The sequence below is a fragment of the Rhinatrema bivittatum genome, chromosome 9, assembly GCF_901001135.1.
Source record: "Rhinatrema bivittatum chromosome 9, aRhiBiv1.1, whole genome shotgun sequence".
Lineage (NCBI taxonomy): Eukaryota > Metazoa > Chordata > Amphibia > Gymnophiona > Rhinatrematidae > Rhinatrema > Rhinatrema bivittatum.
In genome coordinates, this window is record NC_042623.1 from 209968132 (window position 1) to 209988530 (window position 20399).

At 46.3% G+C, this 20399-nt stretch overlaps 1 protein-coding gene across 7 annotated transcripts in view; it reads right to left on the minus strand.

Annotated features, from left to right (window-relative positions):
* Positions 1-20399, minus strand: part of LOC115098864 (glutathione hydrolase-like YwrD proenzyme) — a 121403-nt gene that overhangs the window by 84037 nt on the left and 16967 nt on the right. For all 7 annotated transcript variants that reach the window (XM_029615907.1, XM_029615909.1, XM_029615904.1 and 4 more), the window contains one exon: positions 5077-5229. In XM_029615907.1, the coding sequence (XP_029471767.1) occupies positions 5077-5229 (153 nt within the window). The remainder of the gene's footprint in view (positions 1-5076; positions 5230-20399) is intronic.

Genomic DNA, 20399 nt, shown 5'->3' on the forward strand with positions numbered 1-20399 from the left:
CCTTGTACATATTCCTTCTTCTATGTATCCTTTCTTCCCATTTTTGATCATTAATGTAACTATTACCCTTGAATCTGAGTTTATTCCATTTTACTTTATGCTCCCCTCACTGATCAGAGCCCCCGGCTGCTTCTCCAAATGGTCAGTGTCCTTGCAGTTTGGCCACTCAACTAATGCAAGCATGCAAGCAGGGCATTCCCTGGGGCTTGCCATGGAGAGGAATATTATTTAGTGTGTTTGTGCTTTTAATAGTCAGTAAGGCAGCTAATAATCAGAAGTTAGTGTGTTTGTGTTTCCCAACCCTCCCACCCCACTCCTCCCTAGCTCATCCTTAAATTTATAGGCAGGTGCCACTTTCACACTAAAAAAAAAAAAAAAAATCAGCCTTTTAACTTCACAAATTCCTCCATACCTTACTGAGAGTTTGATCATTCCCCTGTAGGCCACTACCAGACATATAGTGAATTCGCTAATACCTTTAAAGGATGCTAATTAGACACATTCCTACTCCCATAGCAACCTAAAACTTAACTAGGAACTGAACAAATGTGAAATGAAAGCAGAAGTTCAGCAGCAAGAGGAGGACCTCCCAGTCTTTTGTATCGAGTGTCACATGTATGAGTTTTTACCTGCCGGTGAGAAGTTGTACATGTGCATGCGATGCAAAGAGCGACTGGCTCTCAGAGAACGAGTCCGATCTCGGGAGGCTAGAGTGGCAGACCTGGAGGAGCTGAGGCAGACAGCGAGGTATATAGATGAGACCCTCAGGGACATAGGAGCTGACCCAACTTCAGACTGGCAGCCCTGGTGCTGCCCTGGAGGAAGAAGGTCTCATGATCAGAGAGCATCAACCTGGCACAGCAGGAAAGGATCCTGTAGCAAGGACCTGCTCTTCAGGTGGTGCATTGTCCTTTCGCACCAAGGATGTATCTCCAAGGCCTAATGCTAAGGAGGGAAGGGTTAGGTCGGCCATCAAAGTTGGTGATTCAATTATTAGGAATGTAGGCAGTCGGGTGACTGGTGGGCAAGAGGATTGCCTGGTAACATGTCTACCTGGTGCGAAGCTGGCGGACCTCACGCATCCCCTAGATAGGATTTTAGACAGTGCTGGGGAGGAGCCGGCTGTCGTGGTACATGTGGGCAACAACGACACAGGAAAATGTGGGAGGGAGGTTCTGGAAGCCAAATTTAGGCTCTTAGGTAGAAAGCTGAAATCCAAAACCTCCAGGGTAGCATTCTCTGAAATGCTCCCTGTTCCACGCACAGGTCCCCAGAGGCAGGCAGAGCTCCGGAGTCTCAATGCATGGATGACAATGGTGCAAGGAAGAGGGATTCAGTTTTTTGTAAGGAATTGGGGAACCTTTGGGGGAAGAGAGAGTCTTTTCCGAAGGGATGGGCTCCACCTTAACCAGGGTGGAACCAGACTGCTCCTTTAAAAAGGAGATAGAGCAGCACATGGCTCGGAGGGAGGTATTTTCAAAGCATACTAACGATGCATTAGAATTAAGGCTTTCCAACAGTGAGGTTCCAATAATAAGAAAAGTAGTCCAAGTGCCTGTAAGTAAAAACTCACCTGAGCCAAAAAAAATTCCAATTTATTGCTATCAATTAAAATGCAGAATGAAAATAAAAAACACACTTTGAAATGTTTGTATGCTAATGCCAGAAGTCTAAGAAGTAAGATGGGAGAATTAGAATGTATAGCAGTGAATGATGACATAGACTTAATTGGCATCTCAGAGTCATGGTGGAAGGAGGATAACCAATGGGACAGTACTATACAGGGGTACAAATTATATCGCAATGACAGAGAGGAGCGGTGTGGTGCTTTAGGTCCAGGATGGATAAAGATTCTGCATGAGGCTAAATGCACAATCAAATCTTTATGGGTAGAAATCCCTTGTGTGTTGGGGAAGAGTATAATGATAGGAGTATACTACTGTCCACCTGGTCAAGATGGTGAGACGGTCAGTGAAATGCTAAGAGAAATTAGGGAAGCTAACCAAACTGGTAGTGCAGTAATAATGGGAGATTTCAATTACCCCAATATTGACTAGGTAAATGTATCATCGGTACATGCTTGAGAGATAAAGTTCCTGGTTGGAATAAATGACAGTTTTATGGAGCAATTAGTTCAGGAACCAACAAGAGAGGGAGCAATTTTAGATCTAATTCTCAGTGGAGCACAGGATTTGGTGAGAGAGGTAATGGTGGTGGGGCCACTTGGCAATATTGATCATAATATGATAAAATTTGAATTAATGACTGGAAGGGGGACAGTAAGCAAATCCACAGTTTTAATGCTAAACTTTCAAAAGGGAAACTTTGATAAAATGAGAAAAATAGTTGGAAAAAAACTGAAAGGAGCAGCTACAAAGGCAAAAAGTATGCAAGAGGAGTGGACATTGTTAAAAAATACCATCCTAGAAGCACAGTCCAGATGTATTCCACACATTAAGAAAGTTGGAAGGAAGGCAAAATGATTACCGGCATGATTAAAAGGTGAGGTGAAAGAGGCTATTTTAGCCAAAAGATCTTCATTCAAAAATTGGAAGGAGGATCCAACAGAAGAAAATAGGATAAAGCATAAACATTGGCAAGTTAAATGTAAGACATTGATAAGACAGGCTAAGAGAGAATTTGAAAAGAAGTTGGCCATAGAAGCAAAAACTCACAGTAAAAACTTTTTAAAATAAATCTGAAGCAGTAAGCCTGCGAGGCAGTCAGTTGGACCGTTAGATGATCGAGGGATTAAAGGGGCACTTAGAGAAAATAAGGTCATCGTGGAAAGATTAAACGATTTCTTTGCTTCGTTATTTACTGAAGAGGATGTTGGGGAGATACCCGTTCTGAGAAGATTTTCATGGGTAATGATTCAGATGGACTGAACCAAATCACGGTGAACCTAGAAGATGTGGTAGGCCTGATTGACAAAGTGAAGAGTAGTAAATCACCTGGACCAGATGGCATATACCCAGGGTTCTGAAGGAACTCAAAAATGAAATTTCAGTTCTTTTAGTAAAAATCTGTAACCTATCAATATATTTATAAATGATCTGGAAAGAAATAAGATGAGCGAGGTAATCAAATTTGCAGATGATACAAAATTATTAAGAGTAGTTAAATCAGAAGCAGATTGTGATAAATTGCAGGAGGACCTTGTGAGACTAGAAAATTGGGCATCCAAATGGCAGATGAAATTTATTGTGGATAAGTGCAAAGTGATGCATATAGGGAAAAATAACCCATGCTATAGTTACACGATGTTAGATTCCATATTAGGAGCTACAACCCAGGAAAGAGATCTAGACATCATAGTAGATAATACATTGATATGGTTGGTTCAGTGTGCTGCGACAGTCAAAAAAGGAAACAATGTTAGGAATTATTAGAAAGGGAATGGTGAATAAAACTAAAAATGTCATAATGCCTCTGTTTCGCTCCATGGTGAGACCGCACCTTGAATACGGTGTATAATTCTGGTTGCCGCATCTAAAAAAAAGATATAGTTGCGATGGAGAAGGTACAGAGAAGGGCTACCAAAATGATAAAGGGAATGGAACAGCTCCCCTATGAGGAAAGACTAAAGAGGTTAGGACTTTTCAGCTTGGACTGGCCACTGTTGGAAACAGGATGCTGGGCTTGATGGACCCTTGGTCTGATCCAGTATGGCTTATTCTTATGTTCTTATGGCCGTCTGGGTGGTCACATGGGGTGCCATGGAATGAGGGCGGTCCATCCATCTCGCTCCCCTTCGTGCACCTGACCGGTACTTAACAGTGCTTCCTCTGCTGCTTGGGACCAGTGTCGGAGTAAGAGTTGCGAGATGGCTCCTACCATGAGACTGGCGCTTGCCAGGCAGTGTTGGCTGAAGGGAGGTCCTAAGAACAGCTGGGGATACAAATGCTGGGAGGGAAGGATAAGACTGAAGATACCAGGAATCAGGGAATACCAACATTTTATTTGACTTTTTTTTTTTTTTTACATTGGGCATTTAGAGATGGGGAGGCAGGGAGACTGTGCATAGAGTGCTGGGGGTGGGGTCAGGGAGATGGACCTCTACATGGGGTGGGTGGTGGGTGGCAGGGAGAGAGACGGTACATGGGGTGGTAAAGGAAGAGCTACATAGGGTAGGGGTTTGGGGCAGGGAGGGGGAGATGTGCATCTGAGGTGGAGGGTGGGAGTGAGCTGGAGACTAATGGGGTGCGAGGGCAGGGACAGAGACTGTATATGAGTGGTGGGAGGGGGACAGGGAGAGCCAGACTTACTTGGGGGGGGGGTGGAGGGACAGGAAGGAGGAGGAGGAGGAGACTTACATGGAGTGGGGTAGTATGGCATGTGGCAGAAGAGAGGAGACTTGAAATGGGGACGTGAAACAGGAGAGAGGAGGATCCAGGATAAAGGGATAAGACCCAGGATGGGAAGGGAGGAGAGAGAGAATGGATGGAGGGAGGGGGGAAGAATATCTGGAGAAAAAGAGAGAGAGAGAGGGAGAAGAGGAGAGAGAATATGTGGACGGAGGGAAGGGAAGGCATGGGTGCTTCATGCTTGGAGCAGTAGTTATTACTCTGAACAACTTGCCTGGAAGACTGGATAGTTCATTTGGGTCTTTATCTGCCATCAATTACTATGTTAGGAGGGGGGCTTTGACAAATTTTGCCCAGGGCTTAGAGTCGGCCCCACTTCCCTCCTGTTTTTTGCCTGCTCCTTTCTGTGCTGTCTGTGCAGTGTCTGGCGTAACTATCTGTTTATAATATTAATCTTTCTCTCCGTCTCGCCCAGATATCTGGAGGCAGGACCATAGCCCAGAATACCCCTGAGGTGCCCCTTCAGCACCAGGAAATTGCCCCAGGCAGGGGCAACAAGCTGCAAATGTTTTCATTTTATATGTTTGTTTGTTTTTTGTTTTTTTTAAATGAAGGGGAGGCGAATCGACCTCTTTTGTGCTTGCAAGTTAACTTTCTGCTTCCACATTGGCCACAATGTAAGTCAGACAAAAGCTTTTCCACCGACACTATAACAGTACATAAGAGTAATCAGACCGAATCCCTGACCAGGGAACTGCAGAAGGGTTACCTTGTAAGTTGCATAGATGGGCTCCACTTCCTCGGTAGCGTGGTTTCTCAGGTCCTCCAAGGCCAATGTTCCACCATTTTTCTGCACCGTTTCTACCACGGCTTTTGCAATTCGACCCTCATAAAATCCTCTCTTACCAGATCTTGAGAGCTCCTGGAACAGAGACACGAGTTATCTGGAAGCTACAGGAGTCTGAAGGCAAACAGTACAACCACATGATACTGTCATCGGTCGGTGCTGTTACATTTCATGTGGTGATGTGTGCAAAACAAGTCTGGAGCTCTCTAGAATGGCAAACACTGTTACTGTAGATGCTCAACTTCGTTGCACTAACAATTTCTCTAAGTCTGGAATTTATTTAAAAATGCTTAGATCCCACCTCTTCCGCTGTTCAAGATTTAGCAGAGTTGGTGGGTGCCGATAGCAGTGGGACACCCTGTTTAGTCAGGAGTGGGGCCTCCTGAGTGGCAGCATCCTTACCCATGTTATCTACCTTGAGCACTCATGCCACAAGATTTTTATTGATGTTTCAAAGGGTTTAGGCATCTACCTTTGGGAGCTAGGTCCTTAATTGGTCCTTTTGAATATTAACTGGCTTCAGGGCCTAAATGCAGGTATTGTTCACTAGGAACCTAAATTTAGGGACTAAAAAGTGGGCATTGTTAAGGGAGGTGATCAGTCAAGGGAAGATGATTTTCAGATCTAGGCGCCGATTTTGGGCAGCCAAATCTACGCGCTGCCAAAACAAGTGGCCACCCAGGCTCTCTCCTGCCCAATGGTGAAAGCCCATCAACCTCTCCCCCTAGGATACCCTCTCTCCCTGCCACCGCATTTCCAAGTTGTGTGGTGGGAGGGGGGTGGCTGCAGGCACCCCCAGTGTCCACCACCTCGCTGTCACATTTCCAGGTTGCAGAGCGAGGGCTCCATCAGCCCTGCTGCGATGCCGCCAATTTCGAGGTCTCCCCCCTCTGACTCCAAGCCACCTGGCAACGTCAACCCAGGATAGAGGAATATTCACCAAAATTTGGGAGCTAGGTTAGGAGCTCAGCCTTGTGATAAAATTGGCCTGAGAACTTGTTTTCTCTAATATTTGTCAGCAAAACTGGTAGACAGGTAAATAAAAATGGACAGCCTTTTCGGCACAGAATGGCCAAAGTTGCAAATACAAAATTCAAGTGAATTTTGATGTTCTCATTTCTGCTTGCTTGCTTCTGTTTCCTGGAACATTCAGGCAGCAAAGGGCTATCATTTAGATTCTGCTCCACAAAGCTTCGCTATTGCATCCCGCTCATATAGTATACATCTTATGCTTTCAACAGCACACTCAGGTTGCCCCTTGGCTCCAAACGCAGCATTAACTTGCCACTGGGCCACAATATTTAGAATTATCCTGTGCTGCAGGTGGACAGCTGTCAACAGCAAAAGCCGGAAGCCTAACATCCAGCCTTCCACTTTGCTGTTTTTGTAGGGGCCACTTGCTTATTGATTTATTGATTGATTGATTTTATATACCGTCATTCAGTAGGACCATCCTAATGGTTTACAAGTTGTTACAGCATTAGATATTTAATAAAATAATTAGATAATACTTGCCTTCCTGTAGCCCATCCTCATTTATGTAAACCGTTTTGATGGCGAAACCGAATGACGGTATGCAGAACACCTTAAATAAATACATTTTTAAACCTCATAGTTAGCTTCTGGGTCTGCAAGCAAATTTTCAAAGGGAAACTCCCTGTAGAGTTTCTCTTCAAAATTTCAAGGCCAGACAGCACTGTGGGTGCGTTTGTATCTGTGGACTTTGCATCCACTTTGGAGAAGTGCAGTGTCGGCACCCTGCAACCTGGGTATGGATTTCCTATTGAAACCCCCACATGCTGTCTGCAAATGCCACCCTCCTCTGGTCTTGGCTCCACAGAGGGAGTGGGCAATTTTCAACCAAACCTGTATCCAGGTCACTGTTTAGTCACCTGAGAAAAATCATTTCAAAATTGCCCTCGCGATTTTGATCAAGTTTCTGTGAAGTTGTGAATCATAAAACAACTTTTCACCAAAACACATCAGAGTGCATGTCCAGGCCTCTTACAGTCTACAGCTCTGTTCTTGTTATTATTTTTTTAAACATTATGTACCATAAAAGCATGATCCAACAAACCATTTTATGGAACAAACCATACTGATTTTATGCATGCATAATGCTGTAATCTGCCTCAGACTTTTTTGGATGTGAGCAAAATATAAATTATTTAAAATAAAGAGATAAAGTAAACTATTGAGAATCTTTGGGCCTGATTTTCAAAAGCATTTACACGCATAAAACTGGATTTTAGGGTGTAAATGCACTTTACATATGTAAGTGGGCTTTTGAAAATTGCTATAATATATGCCATTGAATTGTCCATAGGATTTACTGCACTAAGTGCACTTTACGCGTGTAAATGGACTTCTGAAAATTGCTGCAATAGAATGTTACATCTACAGGTGCAACTTCTTTGAAAATTACCTCCCCTGTCTTGAAAACATTGCATAAGTCACAATCCCCTGAGATGGAAACATATGTTGGGAGTATTTGGATATTATTACCAACCAACTATTGTGAAATGTAAGACAACAAAAAAAATGGAGATCCATTAGCAAGGCAGTTAGTGCATCAAAAATGAAAGCAATGTAAATCAACAAAATAAATCAAACTTTGCAAGGCACTGTGGTGCAAAATGTTTAAATACAGGTAAAGGCAGTGGATTGGAAGTTTATGGCAGCAGTATGGCTGACTTCTGGGGCAGGGATGCAATTTGCAGGTGATTTGTTCAGTATCATCATTCTTATCTGGATAATATGTTGTTTTGCACTTGTCCTACAACACTGTTTTAACAGGATATTTTTTTTTATTTTTCAGGATGTTACAAACTGAGATGAGGTTTTCATGCACTACATTTCCAGTCATGGTCCAGGCATTAAAGACTCAAAGTGAATTAGCCAGGAAATGGAATTAATTAAATCTAGGTTACTGCAGACCCATCATTTCTTTCATCAGCTTTTTAACTGGAACATTTCTCCTTTTATTTAAAAGCATCTTTTTCATTGAAATTGCTGTAGACACTGCTACTGCACCCCTTGTAGATCCAGGATATTTCTATATCATGAAAAAAACAAATTATTTCCTAATATTTATGAATTACTTGTTTTGTCTTAATCAGATGATGTATGTTTAGTTATTATTCTATTTTACTCATTGTATGTATGCATTACTTATCTGTAATTGGAGCATGTTCTTATTGCTTTTTTGCTTTATTGTCCATCGCTTAGGCTGCGATTGTACGACAAGCGATCAATCAAGTGTATAAAATAAATATTTGACATTTCCGTGGTCTTTCGGAGTCAAGTGGTTCCATGGAAGATTGCAAAAGCAGCTCCCTGAGTCTCAGGGGATGCAGGATGAGATAAAACAGAGCCCATTGCTGCAAGGCCAAATACAGACTTCAGGTTACTGAATGCTATGTTCATTGCTGCCTCGCTGGGTATTTAAATAAAAGTGAAAACTAAAGAAGCATCACAAAGAAACAAGCTCATGCAGAATCTGCGATTTAAGCCAAAACAAGAAATTCACTGATTTTCTAGTGCTTTTCAACTCTCTGAGCCTACTGAAAATAATCACAGCCTTCTACCAATCGAGGTCTTTTAATAGGATGGGTGGCTCGCACAAGCCCCACCTTCCCCCTAGGCTGGAGCAGACCGGTGCACTTTTGCATAAGTTGTTAGCACGACTAAAGACAGATTGAACTTAGCTCCTAAGAACTTTTTGTATGAGTTTATATGTTTAAAAAAAATATCTGATTAAATGTGTGCGAGAAAAACAATCCACTTTGACATTCCTAATATCCTCTTTCGCTGATTTATTAACGGAGGGAACGCCTGTGGCTGGAACCGTGGGAAAAGAAGAGCTATCGTCTTTATTTATTCTCTATGTATCATGTCCAAGGAAAAGATTTAACTACAGAGAAAACTAATCCAGCTTAGACATTATCAGGAACGGTACTGCAGTCTGTAGTTATTTGGGGATTGCCAGAATTTGTAGCCATGTTGTAGCTTTCTCCCAATGATCTTGCTGGCATGGTCATAATTTTTACCTTATCTAGTGGTGGGAGACAGCAAGCAGCCCTGTACTTCCAGGCATTGACCTCACACTGCTGTCAGGGAATGCCTCTAACAGCACAAAGAATACTTGGTTTGGGACTTGCTTTCATTAGCTGGATCATTAAAATGTAATCTTAACAAAAAAAAGGGGTGATTTCAAATTGTTCCCAAATTGTAATTATTTTTGCCTGTCTTCCCAGGAATCTTTGATAGTTTTATTACTTTTAAAAAATCATATGGAGAAAGCATGGGGGGGGGGGGATCAGGGCTGGTACAAGAATTCTACCCTTGACAGCCCTCCCCCTCCCCCAGGCTTTCATCTATGCCCCTCCCCCACTGATATGTCACTGCCACACGTGCCTCCCCCTGTGGTTCCACGGTCCCATCTCCCCACCTTCCTGGATGGATTTTTTTTCTCAAATAGAAAATGCATCCAGGAGGAGGAAGGGCCGTGGCTGTGCATAGATTGACTATATGGTGCCTCACAATCTCCATATTCACACACAGGCACAGCCTGATCTAGGGCCACGCCGGGAGGGGAAGCGTGTCGCAGAGTGGGGCTAGTAGTGAGAAGAAGGGGAGGAGAGGTGGAGACCACGGCAGGGAGACTGCCACGTTTGGCAGCAGAGGCCTTTGAGGACTTTTGTTTTTCGCTTCTCCTTGCAGCTTGCTGCTGAAGGTGGTTGCCTGTGCTGGCTTATGGATTGTGCCAGAGCTTGCTGCGGATTTGCCAAAGCGACACACGTAAGTCTTTCACTTGCATATATTTACTCCTGCTCAATATCCGGGGTGATCGTAAACATCTTAAAAGTGAAAAAATGACTGGCTAGGGGGCGGGGTGAAATGGGCCATGAGGGTCTTCATGAGCTGCAGATGGACTGGGCAAACTGGTAGACTAACTGGTAAAACTGCTTATTTCATTGCCACATGCACGTTCCCTGTACGTACCAGGATCAGTCCAGGACACCTGGGTTGTGACTCCGCACCAGTAGATGGAGACAAAGCAAGATCTGTCGGACTTGGCTACATATAGCCACGTGCCTCACACAGCCCCTCAGTCTTACTCTGTCTCCAGTAGATGGTGCAGGTGCAGTCACAGCCTCTGGCTAGGCCTGGTAGTTAGTTAGGCTTAGTTTTCTTTGGTTTTTTTCTTAAAGGTTTAAAAAAAAAAAAAAAAAAAGGGAAGAAAGCTTTGGCTGTTAGGAAACAGCAGCAGGAAGATCCGCCGGCTGTCCTGCCTCCCAGGGGGGTCTGAAGGTTCTGAGGGGACCATCCCCCCCTGGTAGAGGCCGCTGCTAGGGTTGAGGACCCGGCTTGCTAGTAGCAGCGTTGGGGGTGACACCGGGGAGCCCGGTTCACTCACCCCCGCAGGAGCACAGGCCTCAGGACCGAGGACAGCGCCAAGTCAGTACAAAAAAAAAAAAAAAGTTGACTTTATTTTTGTTGTGCCGGCTCTCCGTTCCTTCGCGGGCTCTTCGTGGGGGGGGGCTGTTTCAGCACATCGGTTTATTTTATTTTAATTGTTTAATTTCAATTTGTTTCTTCGCTCGTGGTCCCGCCGGATGCCGCGAGGGTCGGCCTGCCGTGCATGCGGCTCGGCCCGCGCGACGGGGTTTGCTCGGCTTGTGTGGCAGGCGGTGAGGGACCATCCGGGGCCGGTCGGGAGGGCCGGTCCCGGTCGGCGCGATCGCCACCGCGTGCAGGGAAGGCTGCAGATGGGCCTGCAGATCTCTTCCCTGTCAGCGCGGGAGTGGCGGCCATTTTAGGGTCAGCCCGGGAAATTTCGCGGGAGGCCGTGGCAGATGGCGGCATGCCTCCCGCGCTTTCCCCGCAACGGGCACCCTCGGGGGGGGGGGCTCTCCGGGGGGCGGCTGACTCACCGGTGGAGGCCAGCAGAAGTGACTTTTCGGAGTCGGACTCCTCTTTTTCCTCAGACTTTGCGCTTTTATTGCGCAAAGTCCTAAGGTACAAGGGCCGCAAGCGCGGAAAGGGAAAATCTCGCGCCAAGGGATCCGGCGGCAGCTCTGGATCCCGGAAGAGAAAATCCGGAGCGGTTTCCAGAAGAACCCTCACGCCCCCTAGGGAAAAGCGTCCCTTGAGAGGCGTGCCGCAGGACACGGACTCGGATTCTTCGTCGCAGGACGAGGAAGATTTGGCTGAAGAGCCCCCGGGGGGGGGGGTCGATGGTGCTACGGGGGACGGTTCCTCTCAACCCGGTACTGGCAAAGGTGCGCAGGCCGTCGACGGCGATGACCCTAAGGTGGTCCGTCTATTTCGGAGGGATGAGCTGGCCCCTCTCATACCGGCTATCCTCCAGGAGCTGGGGGTGGAAGCACCTCCGGTGGTATCTCGGCCTGACGCAAACATGGATCCGGTGCTACTGGGTCTCACCGGGCCAGCCGTGGCTTTCCCGTTCTACTTTGCGGCGTCCGATATCTTGTTCCGTGAGTGGGATACGCCAGAGCTGGGTCTGAAGGTCAGCAAGGCCATGGATAAGCTTTACCCACTGCCAGAGGATGCCCTGGAGCTTCTCCGGTTGCCGAGGGTGGATGCAGCCGTGTCAGCGGTGACGAAGAGGTCGACAATTCCGGTCACAGGGGCCACGGCCCTCAGGGACATACAAGACAGGAAACTTGAGCTGCAGCTGAAGAAGATTTTCGAAGTTTCGGCCTTGGGGGTCCGAGCGGCTATCTGTAGCAACTTCGCCATGAGGGCGAGCCTGCGCTGGGCCCAGGTTCTCCAGGCCAATGCTGACCTATCACAGGAAGAAGCCACGCAAGCCGACCGTCTGGAGGAGGCGATAGCTTATAGCGCTGATGCCCTACATGACCTCCTTCGCACTTCAGCCAGATCCATGGTTTCGGCAGTTTCAGCGCGGCGTCTCCTTTGGCTCCGCAACTGGGCGGCGGATGGGTCGTCCAAGGCTCACCTCGGAGCGCTACCGTTCAAGGGCAAGTTGTTGTTTGGCAAGGAGATAGATGATTTGATGTTGTCCCTCGGGGAAAACAGGGCTTTTAAGCTACCTGAAGATAGGTTTCAGACTCGATCTTCTTTTTCTAGTAGGTCTAGGTTCCGGGGGAACAGGAAATCTCGGCCCCAGAGGTCCTCCGGTCCCTCCTACCGTGCGGGTTCCTCCCGATCCTCTTCCTGGCCGCAGTCCTTTCGAGGGAAACGGTTCGGGAGGCAAGGGGGGACCCCGGGAGGCTCGGGGTCCAAGCCCTCCCAATGAAAGGCGGCCAGTCCATCCCTCGCATCAGCTCCAGTCGCTCGTCCCAAACGTAGGGGCTCGGCTGGAATTGTTCTACGAGGAATGAGCCAAAATAACATCAGACCAGTGGGTCCTCAGCGTGATAAGAAGAGGCTACGCGTTAGATTTTGCAAGGACATCTACAGACAAGTTCCTGGTGTCCCCCTGCAAGTGTCCTCGGAAGTGCGAAGCCGTGGAGGGTACTCTGCGGCGCCTGGTAAGCTTGGGGGCAGTACTTCCCGTACCTCACGACCAACGAGGCGAGGGCCGTTACTCCATTTATTTCATTGTACCAAAGAAGGACGGCACAGCACGGCCAATCTTGGATCTAAAAGGGGTAAACAGATGTCTTCGCATTCCCCATTTCAAAATGGAGACGATTCGGTCCGTAATAGCCTCGGTCCGTCCGGGCGAGTTCCTAGCGTCTCTGGACCTCATGGAAGCGTACCTCCATATCGGCATTCAACCGTTTTATCAACGATTCCTCAGGTTTTGCATTCTGGGCAGGCACTACCAATTCAGGGCCCTTCCCTTCGGTCTAGCCACGGCTCCCCGCACATTCACGAAGGTAATGGTAGTGGTAGTGGTAGCGGCTCAGCTCCGACGGGAAGGGTTTCTGGTGCACCCCTACTTAGACGATTGGCTGATTCGGGCCAAGTCCGAGAGCTTGTTCCCGTTGGGGTTTTGAATCGGGCCCCGTTGGGGTTAGTTATTTAGCTTGTTCTACTTTGACATTATGTAAGACTGAGGGGCTGTGTGAGGCACGTGGCTATATGTAGCCAAGTCCGACAGATCTTGCTCTGTCTCCATCTACTGGTGCAGAGTCACAACCCAGGTGTCCTGGACTGATCCTTGGTACTACAGGAACGAAAATTATCAGGTAAGAAACTAATTTTCCTTTATAAAATCCCCTGACTTACACATGTAAAAGCCAACTTACGTGGAATAAAAGCATCTAATTAATGTAAGTAAAATCTATTTACGTTTCCTTTTAAAATCTGAAGTACAAACATGCTTATCCGAATAAGCAGCACCTTTGTTGTTATTTAGATGGACAAATTTGAACTTGCCCAGATTAAGTAGCAGCACGTATCCAGATATATCAGAATATAGCTGGATCTTTTTAGCCAGATAAGTCTGAAAAGTCCATCTAAATAGCACTTTTTGGACTTATCCAGGAGCGCTCAGGCGAGGGAGGAGATGGCACTCCTGCCACCATTCCTCTCCCCCCGCCCCCCCCCTCCCCTCGCGGCATGGCACAAGTCAAATCATCAAGAGAAGGCAAGGGGGGTCCCCTCGGAGTCTGGCCCTTTCCGTGATCTGAAATGCTGCGGAAGGGGAAAGCAGGGTCCAAGTTCCCAGAGGAGTGGCAGAAAGCGAGCCGGTGATAATATTTCTAGGACGCTGGCAACCCTGCCACACTCCCAGGAACCCTGCCACCTGCCACCCACCCTTCCCCAGCATTTGCCCACTGGAAATGTGGGACATCAGTGAATGGTGGGGTCTGTGTGTGGCGCGCACTCCATAGCCTGGTGCAAGAGCGTTAGAGCATCCTCCATGAACTTTATGCCCTTGTGCCCTTACCACACACAATGAATAATTCTGCGTGAAAAAGGACATTCAAAGTACAGCCTTCTGAATTAAAAATATCTGTGGTGCCAGGAAACATAAGGTATTAAGCCTAATGTAATACTTGTTGGTTGTGGGCTTTGCCGCCAGGAATACATGAGTAAACTGAATTATAATTACATACAGTAAACCTCCCATACTAAACGAACACTAACTGCCAGCACTCAAACAATACAAATCCTAACTATGAAAAGGCAACACTGCAAATACTGCACCATGCCCTAAACACCAATACACCTCCTGTTAGTAACAGCCTGCTACAGATCCCTATACAAACTACATACTAGCAGGATACCTCATCTCAGTCACACCTGCAGCGCAAAGCCAATCTCACCAAATACAGAATAAAGAAATTATAAAGTACAAACAGAAACGTGTAGGAAAAAACTGAACTGGAAACTGCAACAAGTCAGACTACATGCAGTGCAGCAACTGAAAATGGAAATACCGTTCCTCAAAACAATAAAATCAAGGCATATACAACAATTATAACAGTAAAATCATACTAAAAAGAATAAATATTTCAAAGCAGCTGATGAATAGCATAACATCCAATAATTAAAATTTCATATCAAAATCATAACATTTTCCCGAAACACCAATAAAATATTTCAAAATAGCAGACATATGAATTAGCGCCCAATAATTAAACCTAGCAAAAATAAAAAAAATTCCCACTTTCCATACCTGGGAATTTTTGATTTCCAGTCACTCTGAGATTTCCATGGATTAGTGTTGGGGGAGGTAGGAGACTGGCAGGAAGGGAGAATTTTCTCTTCCCTCTCTCACACATGTTCATTCACACTCACACCACACATGCTCTTACACATACACATATTCTCACACACATCCATGAGCTCTCACATAACATGCACTTTCTTACATATACATGCTCTCACCAACCATGCACGCTCACATATTTGCTCTTTCACACACACACATATGCACACTCTCTCACACTTGCTCTTTCATGCTCACACACACCCATGCTCTCTCAAAGCATATCCACACTCTCTCCCCTCCACCTCACTCACGCTTGCTATCAATCAAGCTCAGTCTCCCCTTTCTGTTTTGGCTATAGGCAGATGAGCTCATCAGGCAGCTGGGGCCTCATATTTTCTTCTGCTGCTGGGCCTTGTCTCTTGTTTGGCCACCACCAGGCCTTTCCTATTCTTTGGCTGCCAGGAGTTGGGCACTTGCTGTTCTTCAGCCGCCAGCGGGTTGGGCTCCACCAGCGGTCACTGGGTCTTTTCTTTTTCTCAGCCCGCAGGTGGGGCTACTGCTTATTTTCTGATGGCGGGCTGGGCTTCTTCTCTCCTTCAACTACTGAGTACATCACTTTTCTACGCCCATAAGGGTCCTCTTCCAGCCCACCAGGGAGGATGGAAGGTGGTGTGCGAATCCCACCGGCATGCCTTTAACTTTGTGGTTAGTGGCTTAGGTGAGACGGCCATGGGAGGCACTGTTTTCACCTCCAAATTTTGCCACCTCACTCTGCCTCATTACAGAACCAGCCCTGGCCATGGCTGTCCCTGGCAGTGAATAACAGGAAATAGATCTGCTTTAGGGAATCTGCCAGGTCCTTGCAATCTGGCCTGTCCACTGTCAGAGCCAGGATCCTGGGCTCAATGGATCTTGGTCTGACCCAGCCTGGCATTTCTTGTTCTTGTATTCTTATTAAAACTTTACACATGGGATTCAGCAAACAACAGAGGAGTCTCTTTCTGCATCAAAGCACTGAAAATTACACTAAACTGAAGTCTGCATTGGCTCTCACATGGTGGTAAAACAAGAAGAAGCCCTGGCGGGTTGCTATTTGTAACGGTGACCATTTTGTGCCTTCACGGTTTTAAGCAAAAGAAATTAAGAAATAACAACATTCACGCTGGCTCTATTGTTTGCAATAATAAATGTACAGTAAGGCAGGGCACAAACTTTTCTCTCTTTTGTTTCGAGAGCTGCACCTTCTCAGAACATTGGCTGAGAGTTTGCCATTGACGCAACGTGAATAAGGAATCATGGAACCTTGGCACTCTCCAGCAGCGCTGGGATCCTGGGAGGACTTCCAACACTTCCAACTTCTCAGTTAGGCTTCTGACTTGTTTTCTACAATATTTTAAACCTTTTCTTTCATTTTTTTTCTTTTTAAATGCTACTGTTACAGTTATTGGTACTTATTTGATTTACAGTCCAGTTTTCAGTCACTTGCTGTATGAATTCAATCTCCTGTTTACGTATTTTAACAGGAGATTTAATCCTCCTGCTTTGGCCATAGTTATAATGATTTTTGGGTCCCCTCTTGGATTGGATGGTAGAGTGTTACACCCCTCATACTGTACATGTACTCAAGTTTCAGCCAAAAAGCTAAGGAGGGCTCAGACCTTCCATTCGATCTTAATAAAAGAAAAAAAAAAAAAGGCCAAAGAAGGTGAAATTAATTTTTACAAGATCATTTCCTTTCCTTGAATACAATCAGACCAGTCCAGACAAACGGGTTATGCCCACCCACGAGCAGATGGAGACAGAGAATAACAGGCTCGCTGATGTCACCCCTTATACACCCCTGTGCTGACCTCAGCCTGCCAGTATGATCTGCAACAAGCTAATTCTGGACAAAATTAGATAATTTGAAACACAGACTTCTTCCCCATTAACTCATTTTTTTTTTCTGTTTTTCTACCAAACCAAAGAGCTTCCAAAACCCAAAGGAAACGCAACAGTAAAACAGGATGGAAGGTATAGCAGAATAGTGGAATACAAACTCATCTGCTCAGACACACAGTGTTCTGAAGAGCACCAGAGTCTCTGTATACAGTGACAGAAGAAACAGTGGAATCTGGCAGGAGCACAGAGCGGATCCTGCACTGGTCTGACTGTATTCAAGAAAAGGAAATTATCTGGTAAGAACTCATTTCACCTTCCTCATCATCTATTCAGAGCAGTGCAGAGAAATGGGATGTACCCTGTTTGTTTTGTTTGAGGGTCTGCATAAGGACGATACTACCTCTAGGTTGGGACCCTGCCAAACTCGCTCTCAGAACCTCAGCGGCAAAAACAGTCTCCTATCTAGCCTCCATATCTGGATTATAATGCTTTTAGAAACTACGCAGTGAAGACCAAGTTGCCACCTAGGGGAAGCATGGAGTGCAGCTCCACCCATGATGTCACCTGAACCCTAGTAGAATGCACTCGCACCTGCTTAGGCAAGGGCTTAGCACAATCCACGTATGCTGTCCGAATGACTTCCTTAATCCAGCATGAAATAGAAACATTAGAGGTAGTATCATCCTTATGCGGACCCTCAAACAAAACAAAAAGGTGATCAGACGTCTGGAAATCATTAGTAGCCTTGAGGTACCGTAACAGCACCCACTGCACATCTAAGGAGTGCAGGGAATGATAATTCCTTCCTTCCAAATCCCTTTTAAAGGAAGGCAAAAACACCACCTGATTAACATGAAATGCCAAAACCACCTTGGAAAGAAAGGACAGCACTATCTGGATTTTGACCCTCATCTTTCAAAAAAAAAAAAAAACCAGATATGGCTCCCTACCAAAAAGTGTTTGCAATTCAGAAACCCACCTAGCTGAACAAACAGCCACCAGAAAAACCACGTTCAACATAAGAAGCCTAACTGAAATCAACCGGATAGACTTGAACTGAGGAGCAGCCAAAAAGGTCGACTCAGACTGAGGTCCCACAAAGGAATGGAGGTACACAGAGGAGGCCCAATATATTTCACTCCTATAAGGTGTTATGTTTATGGAAGAATGTGAACCCTGGGATGAGATGAGAGGTGTTTCCACCCACAGGGAGGTGCCCTGTGAGTCTCACCATCAGCAGACGCAGACTCAGTGGCATGGAGCACGGCTAGAAATAGAGACTTTATTATAAATGGAGAAAACAATAATGTCCACAGAACAGCAGATGTAGTTCAGTGCTGAGCAATGAGGAATGCCCAGAGTGAAACCACAGATGAGAAGATCCAGTAGTGGCCCACGGAGCGGGTTACGCCGGGGATCCCCTCTGACGAGTGTAGGCACCTCAGTAACACAGATCCGGTAGTGGCGGGGTACACCAATATTGTCGGTATAGTAGATGTTGAAGAAGTGGTAGAGATGCCAGAACCCGGAAGTGGCTCCTGAAGTTGGTGTGCAGATATTCTGTAGTGCAGGACAGCTAAATGACTTCTATCGGAGGAAGGCACTAGTGGCCCAGGGTACGGGGTACACCATGTGGCGTCCTCAGCACAGTTCATAAAGTAGAAGTCAGTAGAGGTACTCATAGAAGATGGCTCCTGGAGAGAGAGAGAGAGAGAGAGAGCTGAGAAGCAGGTCTGTAGCAGTCAGGCAGGTAGGCCCTCCGAGGAGCGGATAGCCGGGACGCAGGGGAGCAGGTACTCAGAGCATCCAAATGCCAAGACCAAGTCGGGAACAGGAAGTCCTTGAAAGAGGAGAATTCAGTAAGACGGAACTCCTTGCTAACTCAAGGAAGGCAAAGGCTGATTGGATTAAATACACAAGCGGGATGACTTCATCAGGAGGGGACGCCCCCGAGGTTCCCTCCATGATGTCTTCAAGAGAGATCCTTGCGCTTGCGCACACGCGTGCGCCTAGGTGATTCCAGGTCCAAGATGGCAGCACTGACGCTGTCCTGGGAACGCTGGAGAGGTCGGCGGGGATTGGCAGAGGCTGCCATTCTTCCCAGACTTGATGGAGCGGGGAAAAAAGAGGTGTGCATTAGAGGTCACAGCAGTCTGCGACCAACAGGCGTAACATAAGGAAGCAAGAAATATATGGATTAAAAGACAATGGATTACCCAATACTTGTCCCCGATAACAGCCATCTGAACCTTCAAAGAGATGGACAAATCCTTACATAGATCTTCCTGTAACATGCCAAGAATCATTGGAACTGGCACCTGCATAGGAAGAAAACATCTGGCAGCACACTACTGCTCAAAGATTCTCCAAACATGCACATGAGCAAGGGCTGAAGGCTTCCTGGCTTTCAGAAAGGTATTTATCACCTCAGGGGAATAATATTTCCCTGATAAATGTTTCCTCTCAAGGGCTAGGCCATAAGACAAAATCGATCCGGGTACTCATTCAGAACTGTAATGGCTCCTCCCATAACAGCCACACAAGATCCGCATCCCAAGGATGTTTGGGTCAGTCCGGAGCTAATAGAATCACCAATTCTAGATGACTCCCTATCCATTGAACCACTCTTTCAATGGCCATGGTAGAAAATGTAAAGAACTTCATCTGCCAGCCAATGTTGAACTAAAGCATCCTAACCCAATGTTGGTTGTTCTCGCCTGTGACTGAAAAAACTCCACAACTTTGCATCAGATTCATCTGAGGAATGCCCCACCTGGCCACAAATGGATTGAACACCACTATTGTCCTGGATCCACTACATGGCAACTGAGGAAGTCAACCTGCACATTATCCACTCTTGCAATATGCGAAGCTGAGATCTCCTTCAGATTCTTTTCCATCCAACTGAGCAGCAAATTCACCTCCTCTGCCACCTGCAGACTTCTTGCTACTGTCTTGATGCTTCAGATGTGCCATCACTGTGGTGTTGTCAGACATTATTGAGCAACTTGATCACACAGAACATTGTCAAAGTGAACCAGAGCCAACCGAATGGCACTGGCCTCCAACCAATTGATGAACCAAGTTGCCTCCATCGCCAACCAGTGTCTCTGGATGATTTGATTCTGACAGTGGCCCCCCCGGCCCCCCCCCCATCTCACTAGGCCTGCATCTGTCATCCCTGTCAGCCAGACAGGAAGCTTGAGGTCCACCCCAAACGTCAGATTCTTGAAAACCATTGCAAACTGTTCCTGACAATATCCGGAACATATAGACAAACACGGTAATCCAAGATTGAGGATCCCACCTGTACAGCAAGGCCCTCTGAAGAGAATGCATGTGTTCTCTTGCCCAAGGCATCAAGTCTAAGGATGCAGCCATGGAACCGAGAAGCTACAGATAAGACCACACAGTTGGAAACCTGACCGAAAGCAAGGACAATTTTAGAATCTTTTGGCCTGTCAGACAAACACAACCCTCTTTCAAATTGAAAAGGGCCCCCAGATATTCCAGAGCTTGCAAAGGCTACAGACTGCTTTTGAAAAAGCTGACAATCCAACCTAACTCCTGCATCAACTGAACCACCCTTCTGGTGATTCACATTCTCCTCCTCTGACTTTGCTTGAATCAACCAATCATCCTGCACATTTCAAAAAATCTCTCAAAACATATCTTTTTCAACTTGCATTCAACACGTCTTCTAATTAAA